General features: G+C 36.8%; 1 protein-coding gene across 6 annotated transcripts in view; it reads left to right on the top strand.

The window, feature by feature from the left end:
* The window catches only part of Fam172a (family with sequence similarity 172 member A), a 438504-nt gene that overhangs the window by 108445 nt on the left and 302349 nt on the right, over positions 1-27710 (top strand). For 5 of the 6 annotated variants that reach the window (XM_045134031.1, XM_045134026.1, XM_045134030.1 and 2 more), the window contains one exon: positions 3055-3246. The exons of the other annotated variant lie outside the window; for it this stretch is intronic. In XM_045134031.1, coding sequence (XP_044989966.1) covers positions 3055-3246 — 192 coding nt within the window. The remainder of the gene's footprint in view (positions 1-3054; positions 3247-27710) is intronic. 6 annotated transcript variants of the gene reach the window in all.

Below are 27710 nucleotides of genomic sequence, written 5' to 3' on the forward strand. Positions count from 1 at the left end.
TGGTCCCAGCACTTGGTAGGAGGATCGCTGTGAGTTTGAGGCCACCCTGAGACTACATAGTGAATTCCAGATCACCCTGGGGCTAGAGTGACACCTCAAAAAAACAATGACAACAACTTTTATTGAGTTAATGAAGGGAAATAATATTATTCGTATATATGCTTTTCCATATAAACTTTGTGCTAACTTCATGTAGACTAAGTTATATTTATTTACAATGTTCAGAGGCTGAGTTCTTTGTTTTACTGAGGTCAGTGTTACCCAATAACTAGCCCAGATATTGCTCTTCCCACTTAATCGTTCATATTGATGCTGTCATCTTAATTGTTGTTTCTCTGTATACATTCTGAAATTTGCATATTTTCTCATGTTTTCCAGATAGTCAATTAAAATTGTTATTCACTTTCTTTGTGGCTGCCTAAATTTGTAGCTCCCTAAAAGTTTTGTAGTTGCATTAATAGTATAAAAATTTTTCCTGGAGTTTGGGGAGTGGGTCAGTTGCCAAAATGCTTATTTACAAGCATAAGGACCTGAGTTAGATCCCCAGAATTCATGTACAAAGGCAGTCATGACAGCACAAGTCTGTAATCCAGCACTGTGGGGAGACCAGCAGAGAAAGCAGACCCCTGAGGCTTGTTGACCAGCCAGTCTAGCCTGTTTGGTTTTGGCAGCCAACAGAGCTGGTCTCAAAAGAGTAGACAGTGCCTGAGAACAGCAACACCCCCAGTCCTAACATGTGGGAGGTGGAGGCAGGAGGTCAGGATTTTTAAGTCATCCTCAGCTACAGAGTAAGTTTGAGACTAGCTGTGTACATGAGACTGCATCTTTAAAAAAAAAAAAAAAAAAAAAAAAACCTTTAACAAAGGGGAAAAAAAAAACAACTAAGAGTTCTGTGCCTGTTAATAGAAGACACAAATAGTAGAAAAGAAAGTTTTCAGTAGCTAAAGACGATCAATAGCTACAGATGTTCTCATTAAAATCAATAGATGGCCATTTCATTGGCAATTCCAGGATCATTAAGGCCTCATCGACTGACTGTAAGAACTACTTTTATTTTTTTTATTTTTTTATTTTTATTTTATTTGTGAACTTGTAGACGTCCTGTTGGAAAACTAGCATAACCTCTTTTTGTTATTGTACTGTGACTGCTTTGCCTTTTAAATTATTTTCTTATTACTATTTTCCTTTTTATAGCCGCTTTAACTGAGCAAGTTTTTGTTTGAATATAATTTCCAAGGTAAAAGGGACTATTCTCTTTCAGTTCCAGTTTTCTTTTGTTTTCACTCACTTCTTTTCCTGTGTGGCTTAGTCCCATTTACTTGTATTATTAATTGTGCTTGCTGTGTGCATAGCATGCCAGTCAAGCCTATGGGATTGTGTTTCACTTCATAGCTCTCTTCCTGCATGTTACTGAGTACTAACAAAGATAATGTCATTGTAATTCTTATCATTGAGTAATCTGTTAAAATTCTCTATAATTATGCATGCCTTTAATCTTCCAGATTTGGTTTCTGAATCAGGCGAGTATTTTAACAACCATTTAAAGAGGATGCATTATTTTAGTTAAATGCTTTATATCTACAGGACATTGCTATCAGTGCTTGGCAAGGTCCTTATTACAAGTTTGTCCATTCTTGTACTTACTGTCTACTACAAGATACCAAGCTCTGCTGTACTCATAGGGAATATAGCTAGATATAAAAGAGAATGTTTTATCTTCTTGGACTTAAACAGTCTAGTGGAGAGAGCAGAGGGTGAATGAACCAATGTACAAACAGGCGGAAAAGAACATAGTGTGTTGGATTGTTATGTGCTATGAAGGACAACCTAACAGGAGCTGGGTGTGGTGTCGCATCCCAGCACTTGGGAGGCAGAGGTAGGAGGATCGCTGTGAGTTAGAGGCCACCCTGAGACTACATAGTCAATCCCAGGTCAGCCTGAGATAGAGTGAGACCCCTACCTCTAAAAACCAAAAACAAAAAAACAACAAGAACAACAACAAAAACAGTGAAAAGGATTAGAGAATTCTTGGAGAGCTGTTTGAAATTTTAAACGAGTAGGCAAAGAAGGGATCCACTGAGAAAGTATAGTTATTTCTATTTATATGCTGTTTATACAAATAGCTAAGCATCCTCAAACCAAGTAGATTGTTTTAAAAGTGGAGAAATTTTATTAATTTTTAGTTCTGTGCATAATGAGCAGGAACATTTAGAATCAGGGTGTTTTTTTTTTTTTTTTTTTTTTTTTTTTTTTTTGGTTCTCACCAGACTGCACAGAGTCCTTCATGCCCAGTTCTTGGCCACTGCTGATGTGTGCCAAAGAGTGTGCTGTGGCATACGTGGTTTAGCGTGGGCAGTGACCCTCTCTTAACATCACAGTGTCTTTAGAATTTAAGTCACATATAACCTAGCTCAACACATATGTTAAGCACAATGGAAATGGATGCAAATATTCACTATTGATTCTGTAAGTGATGGTACATAAAGTGAGACGATGAGAAGACACAAATAATTTTTATATAATCCTGTGCTCACAATCTGAATGCAGTTTGAAAGGTCTTTTCCATGGAGCAACACAGGTGAGGTTTTAAATAATTTTTTATTTTCCTGTTCTAAAGTTTACAGTATTCTAGATAATACATTCCAGGAAGTTCTGTTTCCTCTTATAGGTGCAGTATACTTCAGTTATGGAAGTATAGGCTTAATAGCTGTGTGACCTTAGACAACGTTGTCTAAGTGTAACTTTTTCATCTATTAATGACTGTTATAGTAGCCACCTTAGTAGGTTTGTAAATGAGTGTGTTTTAAACAACATATCATCTGGACTATAGAAAGCACTCAAAGTATTAGTTCTTTTTATTTATGATGGTAATATAGTACTAAATATATAGTAATAATCTTGGGAGGCATGTTTTCATTATTCTTTTTCATGCATTTTATATTTAAATTATTATTGTCTTGTTAATTATTTATAATAACCATTAATTGTTTTCTCATTTGTGTGTATGTCTGATAAGAAAATATTTATTTATTATTTAATTTTTTTTAATTACAGGTAGATGCCACTGAAAGTGAACCAAAGAGTTTTATCTTTATGAGTGAGGATGCTTTGACAAATCCACAGAAACTGATGGTTTTAATTCATGGTAGTGGTGTTGTCAGGGCAGGTCAGTGGGCTAGAAGGCTTATTATAAACGAAGATCTGGACAGTGGCACACAGATACCTTTTATTAAGAGAGCTGTGGATGTAAGTGCAATTTTCTTTGTCTTGGTGGGAGGGCATTTAATAGTTATGTTTTATTGTGTGTCATAAATTATTTCATCATGTCTCTTCCAAAAGTATATCCAAAGCATAGTATCATTAAATCCTTATACTTTATTTTACTTGGATTATGATTATTATTTTTGAGTAATGAGGACAATAAAAAGGACATTGAACATATAAAAGTATAGATAACATCATTGATATGACTCATTTTTCTTCTAGTTTTTGCTTAATTGAATGAACTGTTAGGTAAGCTATAATACAGTCATCAACACTCAAAATACTTCTGACACAAAATGTTATGATTGGTTTTGTAAAGTTTTGCTTTTCTAGATTAATGGAGATAGAATTAGAGAACTGTTAATTTAGGAGAATGTCTTCAATAAAAATAAATAAATAAATAAAAATAATCAAGGATAGTATGTTTTCTATTCTATTGAACTTGCAGGGTAAAACCAAGTCTGCCCAGCTTCTAAAGGTTTTTGTCGATAGATTTTAGAACCCTCAACGTGCTGCATGTTGAATGTCATTGGTTAACTGTGTGTTTGCCTCCCCTCCATTGTTCACAAATGTGCAAAGAAAACAAGCCTAGCTTTTGGTTTGGTTGCTAACATCAATTATATTCTTAGTAAGTAAAGTTGAAGTTACTATAAATCAAAGTTATTAATAATATTTAGTTTGTAAATTGAAGTTTAGATTGAAATAACTCAGATGAAGTGCTGTATTCTAAATCAGTTGTTATTTTGTATTATGAATTAAAATTTCTTTCTAATGCATTAACTTATGGTTAGAATTGATACTGTGTATATATTTCAGGAAGACCATTATATACAAACTGTGTTTATAACTCAATAAATATTTAAGATACTTACTAAAGAAAATCAGGTGTTTTCAGTCAGAAAGTCCTTAGTGAAATACTTTATATAATTGTATGTACCCTGCTAAAGATCATCTTAAGTTTACCTGTTCTAGAACAATTACTGTATCAGGTTTTTCACATAAAGGAGTAGGTAGGAGGCCATACCAAGTTTCTTTGTTTATATATACTGTTGATTTCCCCAACCAGAGAGTATAATTTTGTGACTATTAGAATAGTATGTCATTTTGTTCTTATAAGTAGGAATAATGTTTTGTCCTTGGAGGATGTGATGGAGATATTTCAGTGCTAAATACTCCTCCATCACTTCCTGCACTATGGTGCCTTTTGGGTCATCCCAGTGGTCACCGTCACTTGGAAAGAGAAGCTTCTCTAATCAGAAGTAAGAGTAGCATTAATATATGGGTATGAATGTTAAGTAAGGTGCTTATAGGGCAGTTTGGTGAGCATAATATGTGCATTTAGCCAAACAAGAGCAGGCGTAGTGACCTCCCCCTCTATAGGCTTTTAAATTAGGTTTTCAGTACCAGGCATGTATTCCCTCCCATGGAGCAGGCCTCCAGTTCAATTAGAGAGCTGTAGAATCCTAACTTTTAGTGTCTAATTATATATAAGCTAAGGATTTTATATGGAAAAATATATCTTTTTAAAATTTTTTATTTATTTGAGGGGGTGGAGGGAGAGAGAGAGGGAGAGAGAAGAGCACAAAGAGCAAGAATGGGCGTGCCAGGGCCTCCAGCTGCTGTAAATGAACTCCAGATGCATGCACTACCTTGTACATCTGGCTTATATGGGTACTGGGGAGTAGAACCTGGGTCATTTGGCTTCACAGCAAGTACCTTAACTGCTAAGCCATTTGTCCAACCCTCTTGTTTCTTTTTTTGTAATTTAACTTCCTTAAATTAAGACTGAATTTTAGTAATAATTCTGGATAGTAATAGTATAATGTTCTAATTCTTTGTATCAAGGGAATACAAGCTTTTTTTTTCCTGGATAGAAAAGAAATTATTACCTAACATTTGTAATAAAGCATTGTCTGAAGTGGGTGTTTTCCTGGACAGAAAACAAATTAGTACCTAACATTTGTAATAAGGCATTGTCAGAAATAGGTGGAGTCAAGGTGGTGTGCTTAGAATTCTTTTACGTAAACTGTCAGTGTTAATATAATCATGACCCTGTACTACCAAGTATACACGTAAGCATCAGTAATCTCAAGATACACATTGTTGCTCTTTGTTTATAATTCTTACTAATAAAGTAAAGCCAGTGAGACCACATCTCTGAAACAGAAATTTGTTGTATGTGCTTTATGAGGTTTGAAGCTTTTGGGAGAGCACAAACACACTTTTAAGGAAATGATTCTCCACTTTTTAAAATACAAAGATATTGGGCTAGTGAGATGGCTGTATAAGGGCCTGAGAGGGTCTCATTTACCCCAAGTTCAATTCTCCAACACCTGCATAAACATCTGGGTGTGGCCGTGAATGACTTCAGCCCATTTACTTGGGGAACAGAGCTCATCGAACAGAAAACAGCAGCGCCTGTTAAATGAGAGACTCTGTTTCAAGGAAACATGCCATGGGTGATAGAGCCAGACACCTGATGCTGTCCTTTGGCTTCTGTCCACGCATGGGGTACACACACGTGCACCATACACACCAACACCCCTCACACACAATTTCAAGCTCACTCACGCTGGAGTTTATAAGATCATAGAAATTAAGCCATAGCTTAGGAACGGTATAACAAAGCAAAGGTGTTTTAGTTTGTAAGTTAAATGATGATGAGTATGTTTTAATTTAAATTCTGAATGAAATTTACTTCATAATTTATTATTCATAAATTAGTACTACAGATAAGATATTCTCTTACACTGGAGAAAATTAGTTTTTCATTGTTATTTTGTGTTTTTTGCTATTTGTCTTTTATCTTGTTTCTAAGGCAGGATTTCATGTAACCCAGGCTGGCATGGAACTCTCCTGGAACCCAGATTGGCCTCAAACTTGCAGTACTCCTGCCATGGCCCTACCATACCCATGACAGTTAGTCTTTCTAGAAGTATTCCTTTGTTCTTTTATTCCTTTAGAAATACAAAGATGATGGATTATGTCAAAGTATTGCCAAAAGAAACAAAAAGAGTCATATAAATATTGTTAAATAGGAAGTTCAACTCTGGACAATAAAAGCCATTGCATTTGTGATTATTTTTAGATTTCCCATATATAGTGATATTACTGAAGTTTAACCACTTTAAAATTAATCTTTTAAATTGATACCTTTGTAATTACACATATAAGTTGGAAAGATAGTTAAAAAATAAAAACAGGGGCTGGAGAAATGGCTTAGTGTTTAAGGCATTTGCCTGCAAAGCCTAAGGACCCTGGTTCGATTTCCCAGGACCCATGTAATCTCAATGCACAAGGAGGCACATGCTTCTGGTGTTCATTTGCGTTGGTTAGAGGCCTTGTTATGTCTGTTGTCTCTTTCCCTCTGCCTCTTCCTCTGTATCTCAAATAAATAAAGAAATAAAATATTAAAAAATACAGTTTAACATATGAAGTTACATATTTATTATGCATCAGTGTACATCTGTTATGAGTACACCTTGGACATAAAATGGTCATAGAGTTACTAATAAGGAACAATTTATTTATTGTTAGAACTGGTATATTTTATAGCATGTTTGGTATATATTAACACTCATGCTCTATGCATACAGGTATCTCTGTACATGATTCCTAAACAAGTTTTGTTGAGTTAAAAATCAATAAACTGTTCTTTGGAAAATTTCTCAATACTATTGAGAAATTAGTACTTTCTTACTCTGCACCACATGCTTCATATTTGAGTAAAGCTGTCTTTTCTTATCATAAATTACGCCTTGAAAATATTTCAGAGAGCATTTATCCAAAGAAGCAGATGTCAAGAGTATTTTTAAACTTCTGTAAGGAAGCTTATCTTTAAGCTACTGAGTTTTATTTTGTGTTAGCAGCAAACAGTCTTTTCATTGAGTGTTTCAAACACACTGACTAGGTGTCATGATGATTTCTAGTGTGCTGTTGGACAGTGGGTGTTGATTATGGTCAAAACCTCAGATCAATTGAGTGCTTCTGTCATACAAACTAAACTATTGTAATTGCCTTCTTTCTTGGAAGTGAAAAAGTGATAGCATCAAAGCCCTATTAGAGGTTATGTGGTAGGTCATGTGGGGCTTGGGTGAATTTGTTTATTTCTCTCACTTCTTCCTGTGGTACTTAGGGTGTGCTAAAACTCAAACTTGCTCTTCTCCTGGGCAGAAGAATCTCTCTTGTGTATGATTATTTATAAAAAAAATAAATGGTATTGCTTTTCGTTATTGCCTATCCAAGGCAATTTTCAGTGTTAAGTTTTGAGAAAAAAAATTGGCTGTATAGGAAACACTTAACAATAGATAAGCAAGTTTAAAGACATATGCCAGTGTTACAAAGTAGATGCATTTGGAGATAGTCAATACCATATATCCAATTAGGCATGTAGATTCAGGACTGGAGAGATGGCTTAGTGGTTAAGATGCATGCCTGCACAGCCTAAAGACCCAAGATCGATTCTCCAGGTCCCACGTAAGCCATATGCACATGGTGGTGCATGCGTCTGGTGTTCATTTGCAGTGTCTAGAGGCCCTGGCACACCCATATTCATTTTTTTTTCTCTCTCTCTCCCTTGTCTGTCTCTAATAAGTAAATAAGTAAATCTTACCAAAAAATGTAGATTCAGTACATTCTCACGTTTTTTTCTGTTTTTGTTTGTTTGTTTATTTGTTATTTTGGTGTTTAAAACCAGAAAATCTTGAAATAAAAAATAAGTGTAGTGGTTTGTTTTTTGTTATTATTAAATTAGGTCATTAAATCAGAGAGGTTGAGATTGCCTATCAGACATTTTATTTGTGCTGTGTATGTTGTGCTCAACTGTGTGCGTGGTGTATGTGGTGTGGTATGTATGTGGTGCATTCACATGTGTGTGTTAATACAGCATCTCCAGGGTGGGCCACTGGAGGCCAGAGTAGAACATCAGTTGGTCTCATTGATCATTTACCCACCTGTGTTTTTTTTTTTTTTTTTCTTGAGAAAACATTTACTGATTCTGGAGCTGGCCATTTTTTCCCCCACGTCTGCCACGTCCCCGGTCTCTACTCCCATAGGATCGGCGTTACAGACAGGCATGGCCACACCCAGCTGGTAACATGGATGCTGAGGGGATTGAAAGTGGTTAGTCCCAGGCTCCCGCAGGTAATCATGCATGCTCAGGAAGCACTCTCAGCCACAGAGCCACCTTTCCAGGCCAAGATTTTAATCTTTAAGTCATTCATTTTGGTTAAATGTTTTGTTGCGTCATGTCAGTGGAAGCGTTTTCCTAGGAGAATGAAAAATTGGCATAAATGGAGTTAACCCTTTATGTCCTGTGCTTCATGGTTCTTGAGTCTATGTAAATGCAGCCAGCAGTGAGATTTAAGATTGCTTATGAAAAGAGACATCTATCTGTCTGTCATCTGTCAGTCTAATGTATAATTGGATAGAAATAGTTCATGATGATATTTCTAATTTTTAAGTACCTGAAAACATTTTATTAGCTATAATACTGCTCCTTAAAATATTTTTCTTAGAATTATATAAATTTAAATTATTTTATAGCATATAACTTTAATATTGAAAGTTGGTGTATGGGTACTTTTGAAAAAAGTCCCTGAAACCCAATTTTTAAATTTTATTTTTATTTATTTATTTATTTTATTTATTTATTTCATTTTATTTGAGAATAAGAGGAGAGGCAAGCACCTTAACTGCTAAGCCATCCCTTCGGCCCTATTTACTTATTTTTAAACAGAGAGAGAGATAGAAGAAAGACATACAGAAAGAATGGGAGTGCCAGAGTCGAGCCTCTGCAAACAGGCTCCAGATGCATGTGCTACTTTGTGCCTTTGGCTTTATGTGGATACTGGGGAATTAAACCTGGGTGGTTAGTCTGTGCAGTCAAGCACCTTAACCACTGAGCCATCTCTACAGTCCCTCCATTTTTTATTTTTGTAAAATACAAGAATGATATAGTCAAGTCTCCTAAATAGTTCAGTTTTAGGAAGAACCATATTACCTTACTAAAATATATGTACCCATAACAATTTGTACTATAAAAGTGGTCCACTTTTGACAATTTTTATGGTTATTTATCCATTTCTCACAAATGATCAGTACCTGAAGGGAGAAGCCATACATTTTTGCCTTTGCCTTTCAGTACATTCCCATGAATCAGAGCATATGCTTTCAGATTAAATACTCCTTGTTACCTGTTTTAGCCATGTGATATATTGCTTGAGTTGGTCAAGTGTTCCCATTTTCTAACTTCTGAAATGAGCAGAGTAATAGTAGCCAGCTCATACAGAGTATTTTCTGTGGATCCAATAATCTGTTTTATGAGAAGCACTTGCCACTGTGCATAATGACTCCTTTTTCTTTTTTTTCCCAAAGTAGGGTCTCACTCTAGCCGAGCTGACCTGGAATTCACTATGTAGTCTCACACTGGCTTCATACTCATAGCAATCCTCCTACATCTGTTTCCCAAATACTGGGATTAAGATGTGTACCACTACACCTGCTTTAAGGCTAACTTAAAACTTTATGGTTAGAGGAAAAAAGAATTTTCATTAGTGAAAGAGATGTGATGGCTTATTGCTAGGTACTGTTCTTTTTATTAAATCCACTAAAAGTCTTAGTTTTCTTTTCTTAAGCAGGAACATAATATATACAAATTTTTATTGTAATAATTGTTACCTGATTTTTTTTTTTTTTTCTCCAGTTCCTGGATAAGCATTGCCACTTCTTGTCCTATTCCTTGTAATAATATGGTTAACTGGTGGAGACTTCTGTATTGTCCTTCAGGGCTAACTGTACCTAAAAAGTAGAAACACACTGACTTAGAAATGATTATTCGAACACATAGTCATTAATGGCAACAGTTTATTAAGTGCTTCCCTAGTTGGTCACATCTATCTTCCTAACTGTCCATCCTCCCATTCACCTTAAAATCAGTGAAATAGTTTTCTTAAATGCTTTTGCTTATTAGAGAGGGGGGGGGGGATTGATTCAGAGAAAGAACCAGATCACATTTTGCAAGCAGAGGCCTTTAACCACTGAGCCATCTCTCCAGCCCCCATAAGTAACTTTTGAGGACCAATCATTATTCTAAGTTTTTAGAAGTACAGCGATAAATTTAAAAAATGTCTGCCCTTAAGATATTGGAGTTTGATGGAGGAGGAGAGACAAATGAATTTGGTTTAGTGTAACAGGTACCAAAACCTACAAGTACGGGATACCATGTGTGAGCATAATTAAAGGCATTTTCCTCCTTCTGTCACTTTAGAAACATTACATAATATCTCTAAGAGGTACTTGGCAGGGGGAGCAGTAATCTAGCCAGAGCAATTAATCGTGTAAAGCTTGAGCATAGAGTTTGGTGCTAGAGGGGAGTGTAAGTCTGGGTTCCGGAGATCATCAGGATCTGATATGTCCTCTTAAGTTATTGGTAAATTGTCTAAAGCGTGTAAAGAGCTACATAAAAAGCTTTTCTAAATGGGAAAAGGACATGCTCTAGTCTGTCTTTTAAAAGTTAATTCAAGCCCAAGTCTGAGGATGCTGCAGAAATTACATATGTAAGCAGAATGGGTCAAGTGAAATGCTGGTGGGCATGTATAACTTCAGAGAAAAAGCGACAGTAAGAATACACACGATCATCAGGGTTTGATTGATGGTATGTGAGAAGTGGACAAAGGGAATATTGAAATAAGACCCCTGGGTTGCTAACTTGTGTGCTAGTGGAAGTAGAGTATTGTTAATCAGTCCTGGGAGAGCAGAAAAGGAGTGTTTACTTTTAAGGCTGAGGGAGTTAAGAATGCTATCTCAGATGTGTACTTTTGTGGTATAAACACCACTGTCTTGTTTGCAAATTGCCTGTTTGCTGTAAGGTTCTGAATCTCTGTGCAGTTCATCATAGTCTTCCTTCAGTGCTAGCATTACTAGACCCTGCAGATACTTGGACGAATTTAGCTGTGTGTTGAATCTTGATATTAATAGCATCTCCTAATATTAGGTCGATTAACTTATATTGTGATTTTACTTCTACATTTTCTTTTCTCTGCACAATTTTTTGTTGAATAGCTACTGAGTTCATTAGACAGTAGTGGGGAAAATGTGAATGGCAAGTTGATGTGCTGCTATCAAACCTACAGTAAGATGGAAGAAGCATTTTCAATGTTTCCTGTGTAATTGTATTAAGTCAGTCCAGTAGATGGCTGGAGAGATTGCTTAGTGGTTAAGGTGTTTCCATGCAAAGCCTCAGGACCTATGTCCGAACTCTGTCTAGATCCTACGTCAACCAGATGCACAGAGGTGATGTAGAGCACAAGGTTGCACATACACACTAGGTGGCATAAACATACGGATTTTGATTTCAGTGGCTGAGGGCCTGGCATGCCCATTGCCTCTCTCTCCCCCTTTTGCTCTAAATCAATCAATCAATAAAATTTTCAAAATGAACATGGTTGAGCAAATATCTCTGTAGTGGAGTGTGGAGCATTTAGGGCAAATGCCCAATAAGGGAATAACTGGGTCTCTTGGTAGTTCTATATTCATCTCTTTTCTGAATCTCCATAATGATTTCCATAGTGGTTGTACAAGTTTGCACCAACAATGAATGAGGATTTTTCTTTCCCCACATCCTTGTTAACATTTGTTTTCATTTGATTTTTTAAATAATTGCCATCCTTACTGGAGTAAGGTGGAATCTCATCGTTGTTTTAATTTGCCTTTCCCTGATATTTTTTTTCATTATATAGGTCTTTCACATCTTTGGTTAGTAATAGTCCAAGGTATTTAATTTTTCTGTGGCCATTGAAAATGGAACAGCCTTGCTGATTTCTTTTTCTGTCCTTTGCATATAGGAAGGGTACTGATTTTGTGTGTGTGTGTGTGTGTGTGTTGATTTTGTATCCTGCCACTTTGCTGAAGGAATTAATTGGCTTTAGAAGTTTTGAGATTGAGACTTTTGGGCCACTTACGTGTATGATCATGTCATCTGCAAATAGGGCTAAATTGACTTCTTCCTTTCCAATTTGTATCCCTTTTATTTCTTTCTCCTGTCTTACTGCTTGGGCTGGGCTAGGGTTTGTAGTAGTACGTTGAAGAGCAGTGGTGAGAGTGCGCACCCTGTCTTGTTCCTTATCGTGCCTGCCTGGTCCAGGCATCCCCAAGCCCGCAGCAGGGTTAATGGGTTGCCAGGACCAGGGAACTTGGTGGGGAAGGAACCAGGAGCTGTGGCCTACTCATCCAGAACGGGATACAGGAGTTGGGGCCAGAATGAGTATATTAGTTCCTTTTCTCATTACTGTGGCAAAAATACCAGACAAAAGCAATTTAAGGAAGAAAGGATTTCTTTTGTCTCGTAGTTTAAGAGTATAACCCATCCTGGTGAGGAAATCATTGCAAAAAGAGGGTGGTGGAGCTGGTCATTTTGTCCCGGCAGTCGGGAAGCAGAGAAAGACGAGGTTCTGGTGCTTCCCTTGCTTTCTTCTTTTTTATTCTTCAGCCATGGCTCCAGTCAGGGAGTGGCATTCCGCAAATGCGCAGTGCGCCTTCTCACCTCAGCCAGCTCAATGCAGAAATGTCCAGAAGGTTGTCTTCTAGGTGCGTCTTGATTCTGTTGATACTATTAACCACCTCACTGTGACCACAAAGACTTGGGTTCTCTTTTTCATGTATGCATTTTGTGCTTCAATTCAAGTATTTGCTGTTTCTTAAACTCAGCCTGTGCTGTCCTTACATTGTCTCTGATTTCGTGTGTGTGTGTGTGTGTGTGTGTGTGTGTGTGTGTGTGTGTGTGTGTGTGTGTATGAGCATGCTAGGCTGTTTATTCCCTGCAAGTGAACCTCAGATATTTGTATCTGGCTTAACATGAGTGCTGGGGAATTGAACCCTAGGCTGGCAGGTTTGCAAGCAAGTGCCTTTAACCTCTGAGACACCTCTCCAGGCCCTCTTTTTCATTTTTTAAATTACTTGTTGTTTTTTTTTTTTTTTCCACAAACCTTAGATGTTGATCCCACGGACCATGTAATAAACTGATATGTCTAAGAATTCTAATTTTTATTTATCGGAAATTCTCGATAATCTTTTTGTAAATCAATCATTGTAGAAGATTGTATTAGGTTTGATTTTAGTGAAAGTATTATGGTGTGAATGTATAATATCCCCCGCAGACTCATGTGTTTGAACACAGGGGCTCCGCTCGTGCTGTTGTAGGAGGCTGGAGAAGCTCTGGGTTGGAAGGCAAGGCTGATGGTGGGAGGCCGCTGGTCGCAGGCCGTTGAGGGCTCCGGCTGTCACTGCTCCGGCCCGAGCTCCTGGTGGCCTCCCACCTCAGCATGAGCAAGCCATGCTCACGGGCTCCTGTCACTGTCGAGAGAGCCTCTTCAGCTGCCACGCCTCCCCCACCATGATGGACTTTATTTCCTGACACGAGGAGCCAAAATACTCCTCTCCTCCCTTACGTTGTTTCTGTCAAGTACCCTGTTACCATGACAAGACAAGAAATGAATGCAAGTAGTCTGTGCCTCCTTGTTCATCTAGTTTGGAAGGACTGAACACGGTCAGATACATCTTCACGTTGAGACCAATTATAGTTGAAGATGGGTAAATGGGATGTTATTCCAGGATTCAGTAACTGTAGCATATAATGTAATTTAATGATTTTAATGTTTTATCGGTTATTTTCATTTCCCTTTTTATAACTGTCCAATACAAGTGCTCCTTAAAGGCTTTGTCATTACCCTTGCATATTACTAAAGATATTAACCATCACTTTTGAAGTAGTTTTGAATTCTCTTAAAGCATATACAGTGGGAGATTTCAGATTCCATTTCCAGTGAGAATTCTTGTAGGATGTGTCTACTAGTCCATCATGATCCTGTAGATAATAGGGTATTAGTAGGTTTTGAGAAGTCTGAATTTGAGAAGGCTAGTAAGATAAAAATCCCAAGATCAATTTGATTCTAAATTAAGCTAAACTGTCATTTCTTGTCTCATCTTGTGAGCATTCTAGCCCTGCTGAGTAGTGTAGCTCAGGTTGAGGCTGCTGGTGTGTGTGACAGGGTGATGTTTCCTTGCAGCACTTGCCAGGCCTCTCATGGACATCCTCCAAGGGATATGTTTCATACCCAGTGTAAGAGATTATGTCAAGTGCTGTACAAATGCGGACTGACATTTTGAGGAGAATAAAATGTCTTAACAATGTTTTCTACTTCTTTTGGCACAAAGTAGCCAACAGTTTTACTTTCCTAAAACAACTTCTTTTCTTCATACACTCCATGATTTTGGTGTTGACACACTTATTTTTTCAGTAGTCTCTCTTGCATAAAGAATTTTATATTTTTACAGTATAAAGGGTATAGGCAGATAGCCAGCTGTCACATTCTTGAGGTCAGATACAGCTACCATATATGAGATGCCTGTTTTGGCTTCGTACTACTTGCCAGATTGCTAAGCAGATGTTCTAGGCTATAATTCAGGAAAGTGGGACCTCTTGAAACATTCCCTGAGAGTCGCTTTTGACATCCTGAATCATTTATTTAAAGGTAATTAGTTCTGGTGAAAGAGAAATGGCATTGATATGAAAAGAAAATTATTGTATAGTGTTTAGAAGTACTAGCATGATTAGAAACTTGATTCTATATGTATAAAAATGTCTTTTGATATAGCCATGTTTGTAATTGTGTACTCTCCAAGTTTTTTTTTGTTTTGTTTTGTTTTTAGGTTTGGAAATTATTACAGAGAGACTGTCACACACACAAAAAGCCTTTCTTTTGTAGACTGCACAGACCACCTGTTACCTTTGTGTCACATTGAGGAACTTGAACACTTTCCTGTTATACACTTTGGAACCTGCATTAAACACTATTTTAATTCAGTAGGGGTCTTTGTCCTCTCTGTCACTAATTTAGATAACAATTTAAGTAGATTCTTTTATCTTGTAAACAGAGGAAGAATATTAGTAAAAATTATGTATGATACGTTCTGGATTTTTTCTTTCTTAGATTTTAAAGCATCCACATACTTGTATTAAGATAAGTATGTTTCAGTCATAGTCATTTTGCTTCACAGAAAAGTATTTTACTTAGAAATTTGTAAAATCCAATATCTCATTATGAGGAAAATTCTTAGGCTACCATATTTTAAGGAAGTGGCAGCAAGCACTAGGAATAATCATGGAAAGCTCATTTACGTTTGTTGTGGATGAATTTGAGTTTGAAGTTGACGAGGGTCCCCTGGACGTCATGAGTCCTCACAGCAGTCACCTCAGTCAAACAAACGAAGTCCCACTGAGAAATCGAACTCCCACATTACCGCTGTTTGTTCCCCTTAAACAATTTTTTCACATATTCTATTTCATATTTTGAATGAAGATCATTACAATGATATTGATGAAAAGACCTTTCTCAGCATTTCTTCCAGAGAGTCACTGAAAATTAATCAAGGGTGTTAGTTTTACAAAAGTCATTTTGCTTTCTAAGTATAAGTGGATATGTGCATGCATATATACCTACATGTGTATATACATCACATACTGTTTCTGTTCATAATTTTTTTTTCTTTTGGTTTCTTGAGATAGGGTCACACTCTATCCCAGGCTGACCTATGTAGTCTCAGGGTGGCCTTGAACTCTCGACGATCCTCCTGTCTCTGCCTCCCGAGTGCTGGGATCAAAAACATGCCACCACACCCGGCTCTGTTCATAATTTTTAATTCATGCTAGACTAAAAGTTATATTCCAAAAAGAAAAGAACAGATAGATTGGCAGCACCAGTGTTGAGACTGAAGGGGAAGAGCTGTTGGCTCTGCAGAGTCTACAAGCCCTTATTTGATAACTGATGGTTGAGTGTTAGTAACCTGCCTTCCTCTCCTATGTCCTTTCACCTTTTCTCTTCGTTGCCTTCTTTACATGTATTCACGCACAGGTTAGCAAGTCAGAATACTGCAGTACCAATTTTCTGTACCAGTTCTGACATACCCATTTTCTTCTCGTTTTTGCACCTCAACTTTTATGCAACTGAATTTTCACCACCCAATTTTAGAAAAGGAGAGGACAGAAATAAATTTATTATAGTTGTAACTAATCAATAATAGGTGCTAGGATTGTTAGGTGTTAGTAAAATGGGCCAATTGATACATCACTTGAGAGTTTACCAGATTTATGTGCAGCCCTCCCCATGCAAAGTTTATGGTACTAAGAAGCAGAGAATAGAACATATGCTTTTGATGGCCAGCTGGTTGGCCAGTGTTCAGGAAATGGAAAGGGGTGAGCCACAGACAGGGATCCTCATTCACAGAGGCCAGCTGTAAGCAAGGGAAGAGTGGACAAGGAGGAGGTGTAAAGCTAGGTGGAGATTAGTTGGTGGCAGAGGGCTCATTTTCCCCCCAAGCCTAGTGAGTTGAGGTCTGTAGTTCAGATCTCACACCACAGCGAAATGTTGTGTCATCACCCTGTATCATCATGCAGCTGTTCTAATTCTCTAGGACAGAGGGTCAGAAAGGCTCTCCTCTAGGAACGTGTTCATTTTGTAATAACTTCTCTCTCTATAGGCTCCATTTTGTCTCATCTTTCTGTTTTATATATGATAACTTGGTGCCAACACTTACTAATTTTTTTATTTTTGGTTGCTTTGAGTTTTTTGGAAAAGTAGATAATTTTCTGGAAGACATTGCTATCTTCGTTTTGGGGTGAACATTGTGCTTTCAGTCACCCAAATTCGTTTCTGCGTGTGTTTCTTTTTAAAAGATATTTTATTTTTAATTATTTGAGAGGGAGAGAGAGATACTGAAATAGGCAGGGTGGGAGGGAGGTAGGAAGGATGGGCATGCCACTACTGCAAACGAACTCCAGATGCATGTGCCCCCTTGTGCACCTGCCTTACATGGATCCTGGGGAGTTGAACCTGGGTCCTTTGGCTTTGCAGGCAGCCACCTTAACTGCTAAGCCATCTCTCCAGTCCCTGTTTCTATCTTTTTTATATGTATTTTTATATATTTGAGAGAGAGAGAGAGGCAGATGGAGAGAAAAAGGCAGATATAGAGAAAGAGAGAGAATGGGCACACCAGGGCCTCTAGCCACTGCAAACGAACTCCAGACGCATGCACCCCCTTTTGCATCTGGCTTATGTGGTCCTAGAGACTTGAACCTGGTTCCTTGTGCTTCACAGGCAAACGCCTTAACTGCTGAGCCATTTTCCCAGCCCCTCTATCTTTTTTTATTTGGATGGCATAGAATCTCACTGTGGCCCAGGTTGACTTACTCTGTAGCCCCAGTCTGGCCTCGAACTCACAGCAATCCTCCTATCACAGCCTCCCAAGTGCTGGGAGTAAAGGTATGTGCCACCACATCCTACTCAGTGCTATGGAGGTTCATCTTGATGTCATCTTGATATTCACACTTTGCCTTTTACATGTGTTTTGAGGTACATTGTCTTTTCTGGCCTATCACAGCCCTACTTGGGCTTATAAAATTCACTCACACCTGATGCTTGTTAATATATTCAGAAAACTTCATTTATATCACATGGAATTAAAATCTCATTGCAGGGCTGGACAGATGGCCAAGGTGTTTGCCTGCAAAGCCTCAAGACCTGAGTTTGATTACTTAGTACCCATGTAAATGCAGATGTACCCTGGCACACACATCTGGAGTTTTTTGTTTGTTTGTTTGTTTGTTTTTGCAGTGGCTTGAGGCCCTGGCCTGTCCACTCTCTCTCTCCCTTTTTGCTTGCAAATAAATAAGTAAATAAAAATATTCAAAATCTCATTGATCCACCTGTCTTGCATAGAATTGGCTTCTTTCTTGAACATTTAACATTTCACAATTTTCATTTGAATATATCACATCTGCCTTTGCAACAGGAATAAATACTCATTCCATGAAAGATTTGCAGAAGAGCATTTTGCTATATATAGAACCATGTAATACACAAGGGTTAAAGTGCAAGAAAATACTTTTAATTTTTTAAGACTGAAAGCTAAAGCATATGCTTATGTAAATGTATGTATGTACGTACATGTGCATGCATGTACTTGTCTATGCAGATATATTTCACTCTAGATTCTGATATGAAAGGAAATGTATTTGTCCTTTTTTCTCCTCTGGTCATCAGTCTACCCTTTCCTCCCTGTGTAGTCAGTTCCCTTACTCCTTTCTAATACATATATAATAAATCTAGATGTATGCATCTGAGGGGAAAAGGTCATATTTGTTTTTATAAGTCCAATTTACTTTGCTTAACATGATCTCCAGTTCCAACCTTTTTTTGCACATTACATAATTTTATCCTTTATAGCTGAATAAAACTCCATTGTGTGTATATATTACTTTTCTTTATCCATTTGTTTATAGGCATTTAGCTTTTCCTGTATGTTGGCTTTTGAGAACACTGCTGCAGTAAACATGTATGTGCAAGTATCTCTGAGTTGTGTTGACACAGGTTCCTTTGGGTTTATATTCAGGAGTGGTATAATGTGATCACATTTTCTATTTGTATTTTTTGGGGGGCATATCCGTGTGCTGATTTCTATAGTGGTATGGTAATTTACATTTCCACCAGCAGGATATGTAGGTCTCATTTACTCTGTAGAGTCCCCAGCATTTGTGTTCATCTGTTTTTGTCATGAGAGCAGTTCTGACTGGTAGTAGTTGTAATTTGCATTTCTCTGATGCCTAAGCATTGCTGAATATTTTTTCTTATGTGATGATTTATTATATTTTTTTTCTTTGGAAAAGTGTCTGTTTAATTTGTTCCATTAGTTTGGGTGATTTGATTTTGGGTTGTAGTTGTTTAGCTTTCTGAATTCTTTCTTTTTTTTAAATTTTTTAAAATTTTTATTAACATTAGCTTTCTGAGTTCTTTATAGACTCTAGAAAGTAATTCCTTGTCAGATGTATGGTTTGGCAAAGATTTTGTCCCATTCTTTGAGGCTGTGTTTTCAGTTGCTTTTTTTTTTTTTTTTCTGTGTAGAGTTTTATGCAATCATTTTATGTCAGTTATTTAAAGAATGTTATTGGAATTTTTATCGGGTATACATTGAATGTGAAGATCACAGTAACATAAGCATTTTTACTGTTTCCTCAAGACAATAGAATTGGAGGTTTTTCTGTCTTCTACTATTATCTTTTAATTTCTTTCTTTCGTGTATTATATTTTTCATTACCTCTGGGTAGCTTCATTGCTAGGTATTTATTTATTTATTTATTTATTTATTTATTTATTTATTTATTTATTTATTTTTATGCTATTGTGAAAGGTATTTTTCCTGATTTCTTTCCTGGCAAGTGTGGAAAAGCTAATTTTTTTTAAAATAGGTTGATTTTTTGCAGTCTTGCTTCTTTGCTGAAAGTGTTTATCAGACCTAAGTTTTTTGGTGGAGACATTAAAGCATCTTCATATAGAAATAGTTTTACTTCTTTCCTCTCCTATTTTTATCCCATTTATTTCTTCCTCTTGCTTTATTGCTCTAGGTAAGACATCATACTACATTGAGTAAGAGTGAAGAGAGTGGACATCTCATTCCTGATTTTAGATGTTATGCTTTCTGTTTTCCTTATTATATTATAATTTTAGCTGGAGGTTAGTTGATTATAGCCTTTATTATATTCAGGCATATTTCTTGTATTCCTAGAGATTTTTATGGAGGAATATTGAGTTTTGTTAAACGCCTTTCCTGTACCTGTTGAGATAATTGGTTTTTAACTCTAATTTTATTTTGTGCTGAATAACATCTACTTTTTTGCATATGTTGAATCATCCTTGTATCCCTGGAATGATGCCAGCCTAATCATAGCATATGATCTTTGCAGTTTTCCCTTGAATTTGGTTTGAAAGTATTTTGTTGAGAGTTTTTGCCCATATGGTTCATCAGAGAAATGGGCTCTGTCATTCCATTCATTCCGCCCTTGCTCTATTGTCAGGGTAATACTGCCTTCATAGAATGGTCATGTTCTCTTCCTTTCTATAGAATAGTTTGAGCACCTTCTTTGTGATTGGGGGGATGTGACCATCAGTTTGTCAAGTTCCTGGCTTGGTTTTGTTGGGAGACTACAGCTTCAATTTCATTTCTCATTATAGATCTGCTTACATTGTTTATAGCCTCTTGAGAAAATTGTACTTAGCCCTGTGTCTCAAAATTTGTTTCTTTTGCACTTTCTGGATTTTTAGAATACGTTCTTATAGGGTCAGATTCTTTGCGTTGTACTTTATTGAGATCTGCTCTAGTCCCCCTTTTCTCACCTTTAATTTTCTTAACTTGGTTAAGGGCTTGTCAATCTGTTTTATCTTTTCAAAGAACCAACTTTTTGTATCCTTGATTTTTTGTGTTCTTTTCATCTCCATTTCATTAATTTCTCACCTGATTTTTATTATTCATTTTCAATCATAGTTTTATGATTGCCTTGTTCTTGTTTTTCTAAAACCTTGAGGTATGCCATTAATCTATCTAAATTTGATAGATTTCTGAATTTTTTGATTCATTGAATTTTTCATTCACAACTTTTCCATTATTTTCAAACTCTATCATGAATTTCTCATTCATTTTGTTGACTTTGTCATCCATGTTTCTGACTTTCTCATCTGTACTGATGACTTCTTCAGTTCCTAAATTGATTTGATTCCTTCATTCATCTGCTTGTTTTGTGTCCTCTTTGAAGCCATTGATCATTTTTACAAGTAAGCTTTTGAATTCTTCATTTAGTATTGAACCCCTTTAAATATTTTTGAATGTGGTACTCGATTACTTATTATCTTTTAAAAGAGTCATTTTGCCTTGTCTCTTTCTCTTCCCCTCCTTCCCGCCTTCTGTCTCCCACTCTCCCCCTCTCTCTTTCCCTCCGTCCCCTCTCAACACTATCTCACCTAGCAACTATTAACACACTTATATATCCTCAGGGATGGGCAAGGCCTTAATTTTCTCCCACTCCCAGCAACTGTTAACTCTCTAAAGGTCCTTGAAGAGTGGTGAGGTCACATGAATATTAATGACCCGATGTTGTGCAAGTTTCCATGGGTAGTAATAGTTATTGAGAGCTCATGGAGTCAGCAGCCATGTCATGCCCAGAGGACAGCATTCTATATCATCCGTCATCTTGGCACCCCTAAACATCGATCTATGGTCACAGTTTACTGTAGCATTGTGTATGACATGTTAAGAAACAAGGAGGAGAAAATTACTAAATCATATGGCTTTCTTCCAAATAGTAAATATCTTAAGTACGTAGTTATATTTTAATTATCATTCTTATGGACAATAGAGACATACAGAATAAAGCATTAGGTTTCTGGTAGTATGAAATATACTGTGAAGTGCATGCCTTCTGAAAGCAGTGTTTCTGTAAATGAGTAGACCTTTGAGAAAGTTGAGGTTGTTTTCAGTTATTGTTAATGTAAGATTGATCACCTTAATCTAGTGGTACTTTAGTGAGAAAAAGCCGAGGTCTTCGCAGAAGCCTGCGTGATTTAGTCCTTTCACAGTGTTGCATGCCCCTCCTGTTTTTGATTTGTACACAGTTCCTTTTCCTCCATCTTCTCAAGCTAGCCTCTGAAGGCAGTCATTCAACAGTTCTTTCTGCACTTTGGTTTTTGTGGATCTACTCTCCTGCCTGTCTTCTACTCACCATCTGATTTTCCAGTCTCTTGGTTTCCTTTCTCGGTGCTTTCCACGGCCACGCGGACATGTGCTGGTAGCATGTATTGTCAAATAAAGCCAATTACTGCTTCACGAGATTCCTCCTCTCCTCCTGGGAGCATTAAAAGCTTATTCATTGGTTACAAACTGGTACTCTCTGCCATTCTCTCTCTTGTAAGCAGTGATCCAAATGACCTTTTTTTCAGTTTTCATTAAGAAGATTCACATTCATTTTCTGAATTCATCCATTCGGAATCATTTCTCAAGGGATTTCACGAAACAGTAGCATATGGCAATTAAAATATGGATATTAAATCCTGACGTTACTAGTATGTTTTTGTTTCTTAATCTTTTTCTTGTTGCTTTTTCTTTCCCTTCTTCTACCTTACCTTTTTCTTCATTTTCATCCCTAAGGATTTGTTGTTACTTTCTGATAATCTTTGAAAGCATGCTAAATTTCTTTTATGTAACTATAAGTAGATTAATCTAGGTTTGGGCTGGAGAGATTCCTGAAAAGCCTAAGGACCTAGCTTTGATTCCCCTGTGCCCACATGAAGCCAGATGTACAAAGTGGTGCATGCATCTGGAGTCTGTTTGCAGGGGCTGGCCCATTTTCTCTCTGTGTCTGTCTTCTATCTCTCTCTGCTTGCAAATAAGTAAGTACAAGTAAAAAATAATCTAGGTTTTCTAAAGAATTTACCTCAAACCTCATTTATAAAAATAGTCTTCCCCATATTTTCTGTGCTTTCAGACATGTATCTGTATGGTTAAACCTCCTGAAAGGTTTGAAGTGGATAGTGAGCCTTCATTGCCTAAAAACTTTGACTGTTTTTTAAAAATTTATTTCTGTATTATTGTACCCTCCCTTCCCTTTTTATTAATATTGGTATATAAGCTTCCTTGTTTTTCCTTATAGAGAAGATTTCTGTTTCATTTGAAGGATATATATATATATATATATATATATATATATATATATATATATTTCCATTATTTTCAAACTCTATCATGAATTTCTCATTCATTTTGTTGACTTTGTCATCCATGTTTCTGACTTTCTCATCTGTACTGATGACTTCTTCAGTTCCTAAATTGATTTGATTCCTTCATTCATCTGCTTGTTTTGTGTCCTCTTTGAAGCCATTGATCATTTTTACAAGTAAGCTTTTGAATTCTTCATTTAGTATTGAACCCCTTTAAATATTTTTGAATGTGGTACTCGATTACTTATTATCTTTTAAAAGATATATATATATATATATACACACACACACACACACACATACATACATACACACACATACATACACACACACACACACACACACACACACACACGATACATACACACATAGTGTTTCTCTTTACTTTTTAAAAAAGTTTTTCAGAATTGCTGTGTAATGAAAAAAATTGACTAAAATTCTTACAATTAAGCTTTTACTTGACTTTATAATTAAAGAAATCATATCCGAAAGAGAAAGGAGTCTTTACTTACTGGCAGCCCAACTTGCTTACAAATACAAAGGAGTAAAAAATAAAGATATATTTACTTACATTATTGTTGGTATTCTAGTAGCATTAAAAAGATTACCAGAGACTAGAAATTATACTAATGTTCAAACTAAATTTGCTTTACAAAGCTATACCACCAGTTGGGGTATACATCATTGTCAGTCACAGTTGCCTGAGGTACATTAATATTTCCTTTGCTTTTTATCTTAAAAGTTACACTCATCTTTGAGGTCACCTCACCTTTGTCTACAGTGAACTAAATTTCACTTTAATACTTTGTAGATTCAAAAATCTCTACTAAGCCTTGTTAGCAAAATATTTTAAAATGATACACTATTTAAAAATTGCCTGTCTTTTTTCTTCTTCAAACTTGACATTAAATCAAGGGAAATAAATTATTTTTAGTGCCATTAAGGGTAAGACAGTATTAAGCAGATAATTACCAACTCATTATTAAAAGTTTTAAAATCTTCGTGTAGATAGAAATACTTTCTTTCCTAAGTTCAGTTCCTATTCCAGTAACATATGTGATTGAATTTTTCCTCAATTGAAATGAATTAATGTCTGAGACATAGTTGCTTCTTTGGGCTTTGTTTGTTTTCTCACAAATTTTGTTGATAGCAGAATTATTTGGGGAACCTTCTAAAAAGACTGATAACTGACACTTACCTCCAGCGTGTGAAATTTGTTTGGATTGTTTAATGTTTCTCAAGTGATGCTAATGTGCATTAGAGTTTGAGAACCATAGCTCACAGCTGAAGTTGCACAATAGATTAATTATATCAGCAACTCTGTGGGAAGGGAGGCAACCAAGGCATCACTATACTTTTAAAAACTCCTAGGTTATGACAGTATGTAGCTAATGTTATGAGTCCCTGATTCTGAAAATCAGGAAAGACTCCAAAGAAGTTGGCAAAGAAATTCCCAAGTATTTAGAGCTTTCATGTACAAAGCAGTAGGGGAATGAAAGAACAAGCTTTAAATTTGGAACTATCCTAATACCAGTGTAACTTGCTCATTTCATAGATACTGTCGTGGTGAAGTACTTGGTTAAGTGGGCCACTCTCCTTCATCCCACAAGTGTATGTATGTACGCATGCGATTTCCCCTGCCTCTTTTCTGTAACTCTGATTTCTTCCATCTTATACTAGCAGTTTGCTACCAGAGCAGAACACTGGTCTTACCAGCAGCAAACACTGGGGAGGTAGAATTTTGTTTCCACTGTATTGATGTGCACACTGACAAGTTTAGTTGCTGATTGGTTTATTTGGAGAAACACAAATCCAGGAGTAGATTATCTGTACTCACTTAAAATGAGGAGGTGGTTCTCTTAAGTATGGATTTGTAACAGATTTGTAATAGTCATGAAAAAGGGGACAATTGAGCCTTAATCTTAATACACAGAGAAGATAGAAGGGGGTTTAGGGCCAAGTCTTAAAAGGCAACCACATTTTTAGGCTGGTAGAGGAAATGGAATGGGAAAAAGAAAGCAACTGTTACTTTAAAAAGTGGTGCTTTGTGTTGAAGAAAGAAAAACAATACTGTTTTTTCCCTACACTGATGATACAGTGTACAAACACGAGAAAGGATACTTCTTTTGTTGTTGTTGTTGTTGTTGTTGTTGGAGAACAGTGTCACCACAAGTACTGGAAAAATGCTATGTTGGTCTGGCTTCTGGTTTTACTAATGTCTGTGAGGGGGAGGAAGAGACAGACAGACAGAGAGTGTACAAGAGCGCATTGACATTATGGGGACCTCTCCCCATTGCCAAGGCACCTGCACCGCTGTGCAGAGTGGGTACTGGGGGACCAAAGCCCGGGCTGGCTGGCTTTGTAAGGACGCACCTTCAGCAGCTGAGCCTTCTAACAGCCCAGTGGCTTTATCTCTGTGACACTGTGTTCTTATTTGTAATTTGGGGGTAATGTCCCTTCACTGTTATTTGGAGGATTTAATGACAATTCTACATGATAATATACTGCAGCAACTTCATGCACTGTTGTTATGGGGCATTAGAGATTAAAATTTGATGTTTTGCAAATTCATGTTCAAAAGCTGGTCTTAGTTACTGTGACTGTAAGAAAAAAATTACAAGACTCTTCTGAGGTATATTAGGAAATGCAGATGGTGTGATTACCTTTGTTGTAAATTTATTATTATTAGCAGTAATAAACTGATCATCTAAGAAGGGACAATGTATGATTGTAAGTATTAATTCTTTTCATTTGTGTTATAGTGGAATAGTTCCAAAGCACATGGCTTCACTTTCCTTTCTAATTTTCCTACAGTTTTGCTTTTCCTCACCTGTGTATGTGTGGTATGCTCACATGTTAGTGTGCTTGTTTCTGTGGGGAGGGGGCACATGTGTGCAGGTGAGGAGGCCCGAGGTTGACGTGCGTCTTCCTGGATTGCTGTCTGTTAACTGAAGCAGGATTTCTCACCGGAACCCAAAGCTAGTTCAACTATCCAGCTTTCCCTGGGGACCCCTGATCTCTGCCTCTTGAACACTGGGGTCACTGGTGGCCTGCCACAGCCCCCGGGCATTTGTCTGGGTTCCAGGGATTTGAACTCTGGTCCCTGCACTTGTGCAGCCAGCTCTTTAAGCAGAGTCACCTCCCAGTCCTGGTTGTCACGTTTTGCTTTGTGAAATTTCATTTGTTGCTTCAGCTTAGGTTTTTTAACCTCTATTAATATTAGAAGAACTTTGTCAGTAATATTTCAAATATTAAAAGCTTTTTTAAAATTAATATTTCTTTAGGATTTGCTCAAAGTATCTGTAGAAAATACCCATTGTGTAGAATATATTTTCTATTTGCTGTTGTCAATGTCATGAAATAATGTCAGATAAGAGGGCTCTGGAGACTAGTAATTAGTTCATGAGTCATCTGATACACAGAACTCAAAGAAATCAGGACAGAGACTCTTAGAATTAAGTACCAGTAGAACAAATGACACTACTGAGGCTAACCTAATATGTAATCCTACTTTTGCTTCATAATGCTCTTAAAATAGCTATTTTTTAAGGCACAAATATCTTCAGTTAAAAATAATAACTAAAGCTGGACATGGTGGTGCACACCTTTGTTCCCAGTGCTTAGGAGGCAGAGGTAGGAGGACTACCATGATTTCAGGGCCACCCTGAGACTACATAGTGAATTCCAGGTTACCCTGCGCCAGAGTGAGACCCTACCTCAACCCCCCCCCCAAAATAATAATAACTAAATTGCCTTATTAAACTTGGTGGAGCATAGAGAAACACATAATATTAATCACCATTTTAGTACCTTGTAAATATATATATAGATTTCAAACCTTCTTTAGATTTAAATATATGCTTAATGATAGCAAGTTTGGTTTTTTTTTTACATATAAATTAATGCCAAAATGGATTCTAATAGTAATTGCTAGCTTCTGTTTCTCAGTTATAATACTGATAAAATTTTTCTAGTTGGCAATGTACTTCACACTTATATAATATACTTACTTTTTTCTCACAATTCACGATTATAAGAGCCATGTTCAAGTAGTAACAGTTAGTGTTCTTACTTGCACATGTGATTTAAATTATACTTTGTAGAGATGCTGTCTAAGTATAGTCCAAACTGGCATTAAAACTTGAGATCCTCCTGCCTCAGCCTCCCAAATGGTGAGTGCCATTTAATTATTTTTGATAGTACATAGCATTACCCATCATGAAGACTACTACACTTCAACTTGATGGAGGTAATAATGAAAGCACAGCATCCTGTCTTTGGAGACATTGCATTGCCATGGGTAAATCTCATTCATTATGCAGACTTCCTTTGCCTCCTTCTTGTAATGCTTTTTTATATAGTCCTGTCATGATCTTGCTATACAGCATAAAAAGTCTTTCTTCCACATTAACTTCATTCTCTTTTAAAGTACACACTTGGTAAAACTGCTACGCACATGTCAACTGAGGGTTTAAGAAGAGTAGAAAGTGAATAATCACAGTGAACCTCCTTCATCATAGCTCCTCCAGGGCCCTGCTCATTGCCTAGGCTAGTGCTTCTCAGTCGTCTGGCTTTCATAGCTCATTATGTGAAAATCATTACATCATTGTTTTCCTTCATGATTATCAGAAATCTATGGAAATTTAAATCTTCTGAACTTGTGTTTGGGATCAGTTAGACTACACCTTTATGATTACATGGTTTAATCAAGGTATTGGTCATGAATAGATTCATTATCTGATAAGAAAGTCTTAGTTTGGTATAGAATAAACTCTTACTCACATAGCATCTTCAGGGGTACCACACCACATTATACTCAGATGTAAGTGAAAGCAAGGACACAAAGTGTAT

This window comes from Jaculus jaculus, chromosome 14 (genome assembly GCF_020740685.1).
Source record: "Jaculus jaculus isolate mJacJac1 chromosome 14, mJacJac1.mat.Y.cur, whole genome shotgun sequence".
NCBI classification, from domain to species: Eukaryota; Metazoa; Chordata; class Mammalia; order Rodentia; family Dipodidae; genus Jaculus; species Jaculus jaculus.